Source organism: Sceloporus undulatus, chromosome 3, assembly GCF_019175285.1.
Source record: "Sceloporus undulatus isolate JIND9_A2432 ecotype Alabama chromosome 3, SceUnd_v1.1, whole genome shotgun sequence".
NCBI classification, from domain to species: Eukaryota; Metazoa; Chordata; class Lepidosauria; order Squamata; family Phrynosomatidae; genus Sceloporus; species Sceloporus undulatus.
The window spans coordinates 2,956,743-2,960,200 of NC_056524.1; the positions used below are offsets into that span (position 1 = coordinate 2,956,743).

At 46.4% G+C, this 3,458-nt stretch overlaps 1 protein-coding gene across 4 annotated transcripts in view; it reads right to left on the reverse strand.

Moving 5' to 3' along the window:
• ARRB1 (arrestin beta 1) overlaps positions 1 to 3,458 on the reverse strand; it is a 171,521-nt gene that overhangs the window by 76,931 nt on the left and 91,132 nt on the right. The window contains exon 1 of one of the 4 annotated variants that reach the window (XM_042459395.1): positions 2,162 to 2,491. The exons of 2 other annotated variants lie outside the window; for them this stretch is intronic. In XM_042459395.1, coding sequence (XP_042315329.1) covers positions 2,162 to 2,262 — 101 coding nt within the window. In that variant the 5' untranslated portion in view covers positions 2,263 to 2,491. Of the gene's footprint in view, positions 1 to 2,161; positions 2,492 to 3,458 lie in introns of those variants that run through there. One more of the 4 variants, XM_042459396.1, reaches the window with a different exon arrangement.

The window sequence follows — 3,458 nt, forward strand, 5'->3', positions numbered from 1 at the left end:
TATATATATATATATATATATATATATATTCACCTATATATATGAAAGGATGATGCTCTAGATAGATACTTCCAATCCAGCCCTGACTTTTTAAAAAGAAAAAGACATTCCAGTCCTCCTCTGTTCAAATGGGATAAATCAGTGGATCTCAAATGGTGGAAAGAGATGCCAGGGAGGAACAAGACTTGCTCTGCATCTGCACTGCAGAAATAATTCAGTTTGATGGCCACGGTTCAATGCTATGGGATTCTGGAATGTGTAGTTTGTTGTAGCTTTGCTCTGGTGCCACAGCAAACTACAGTTCCCAGAATTCCACAACATTGAGCTATGGCAGTTAGTGGTGTCAAACCAGATTGTGGATGCAGCGCAAGTAATAATCTGGTTTGACACCACTAACGGCCACAGCTCATTGTTACGGAATTCTGGGAATTGTAGCTTGTCGTGGCACCAGAGCAAAGCTAGAACAAACTACACATTCCAGAATTCCACAACATTGAGCCATGGTTGTTAAAGTGGTGTCAAACTGGATTATTTCTGCAGTGCAGATGCAGCCTTGGAAACCCTGATCCTGCCTCCTCTTCCAAAACGTTTTCATGTCTAAAATCTACACATGCATTGACTTAATAAAATGTGAATGTACATGAAAGTGTGAATGAAAATATGCACACTAAACAAACAAAATATTTTTACGCACATGCTACATTGAATGGGGGGGAGAGACATCCATATGTAAAGGGAGGGTCCCAAGGATAAAAGGTTTAGGTTGGTACCACTGGGATAAATGAGCCCCTTCAAGCAGAAAGATTTGCCTGTTCATTAACAAACGAGACCCTTTAAAAATGTTTCCAAGAGGTGTGATGACAAATAGGACTAGAACAGCATTACTGACGTCACTGGCGCTGTGCAATAGACCCTTATGATACCAGATTAAACCAACACCATACTAATCCATTTATGTCTGCTAGTTGCACTACTTAAGCTTTGGAGGAGAAAGTTCACTTGGCAGCTAAAATTTTTTTTTTACAAAGCCCCAGAAAAATTAAAAGAAGAAATACATTCTTTCCCCCCGTTTGAACTTGTTATTTGCCATCCGTGATTTTACTGGCGTTGTCCAATAGACCCCTGTGATCCCATTCGGTTTAGCTCTGGAAGCTGCCCTTCTTAAGCTTTGGAGAGGAGATTTTGTTTGGCAGCTGAAAAAGTTTAACAAGGCCCCAGAAAAATTAAAAGGAAAAAAAAATACATTTCTTTCCCTACAGTTGGGTTTGTGGTTTCCCATCAGTGATGCCACCGACACTGTCCAATAGACCCCTGTGATACCAGACTAGACCAACGCCACTCCATAAGTTACGTTTCTTAAGCTTTGGAGGAGAGAGAGTTCACTTGGCAGCTAAAATGATTTCATAAAGCCACAGGAAAATTAAAAGAAGAAATGCATTTCTTTCGCAACAGTTGAACTTGTTGTTTACCATCGGTAATGTCACTGACACTGTCCAACAGACCCCTTTGATACCAAACTAGACCAACACTATACCAATCCATTTTGCTCCACTAGTTGCGCTTACACTTTGGAAAAGAGACTTCATTTGGCAGCTAGAAAGGTTTTACAAAGCCCCAAGAAAATAAAAAGAAGAGATGCATTTCTTTCCCCGCATTTAGATTTGTTGTTTGCCAGCCATCATGTTACTAGCACTGTCCAATAGACCCCTGTGACACCAAATTAGATCAACACCAACACCATTCAGTTTTGCACCACGACTTGCACTTCTTAAGCTTTTGAAGGCGAGAGCTTACTTGGAGGGCTAGAAAGGTTTTACAAAGTCCCAGAAGAACAAATAAGAGAAGAAATGTACAAATATATTTCTGCGTCCCTCCGGTTGGATTCTGGACTCACCAGGCCCAATCTTTTAATTTCTCCTAGAGTTACAGGGGAAAGAAAGCCTCTTTCAGCACTTGATCAGAAACGGTTGTGCAACAGGAAAGCTAAGCTAAATCTTCCTCGACATAACTCAAGGATTTCATTTTTTCAAAGCCACGCTGCTGTGGAAATGTTATCATCCGGACCAGAGTAAGTGGTCCCCCACAGAGGGAAATGTCTTTGATTCACGACTGGATTTTAGTCGCCAAACCCTTGTGAATCTGTCCCCATGCAACCCCTTACCGCTTGGTAACATCTTCCATCATCCTGCTACTGGAGAGTCCATTGATGTCTCTGAACCCACCGGGGGACTTGCCGGCTGAGTCTCCCTGGGCCCCCTTCATCTCCCCCAGGGCTGGCAGACCGAGAGGTGGATGAGCTTTGCTTGGCAAGGCAAAGCCAGAGAGCGTCTCCTTCTCTCCGTCTCAAGAGTGCTTGGCTCAGTCTGCAGGAACCCTGTGACTGGAACGTCGAGGACTATTGTTCCTTCCCAACCGAACATCACCATTCCCTCCCCTCCCTGCTGCTTCTCTCTGTGCCGAAAGCACTGGAGCCACACAGAATGGAACATGCAAGCAAGCAACCTTTGTGTTTTTCCCAAGACATGGGCGTTCAGATCCTTTCCTGAGCTTCAAAGAGCTCACAAAGGAAATCCAGCTGTTATACATGGCCCAGATGCTTCCCGTAAAAAACACACACCATGCACACACACACACACACGCACTAACAACCGAACGCTGGCCAAAGATGCGTCAGATTGCTTCAGATGGAAAGGCAGTGCTTTGCTCTGGCATGTTATTGTCACGTACAGATTCTCTCTCTCCCTCTGTTTTCCCCAGCTAGGGCTATCACTAAAGAGGTGCAGGGGATGTGACCAGCACCAGGTGACACTCTAAGCCGGGGGGGGGGGGGCACCACAAGTCAACCTTGCACCATTCACCAGGGGTGTCACTAAGGGGGTGCTAGGGATACAACACACACCGGGTGACACTGAAAGAGGGGTGACACCACAAGCCAACCTTGCACCATTCACCAGGGGTGTCACTAAGGGGGTGCTGGGGAAACAGCACACACCGGGTGACACTGAAAGAGGGGTGACACCACAAGCCAACCTTGCACCATTCACCAGGGGTGTCACTAAGGGGGTGCTGGGGATACAGCACACACCAGGTGACACTGAAAGAGGGGTGACACCACAAGCCAACCTTGCACCATTCACCAGGGGTGTCACTAAGGGGGTGCTAGGGATACAGCACACACCGGGTGACACTGAAAGAGGGGTGACACCACAAGCCAACCTTGCACCATTCACCAGGGGTGTCACTAAGGGGGTGCTGGGGATACAGTACACACCAGGTGACACTGAAAGAGGGATGACACCACAAGCCAACCTTGCACCATTCACCAGGGGTGTCACTAAGGGGGTGCTAGGAATACAGCACACACCAGGTGACACTGAAACAGGGGTGCCACCACAAGCCAACCTTGCACCATTCACCAGGGGTGTCACTAAGGGGGTGCTGGGGATACAGCACACACC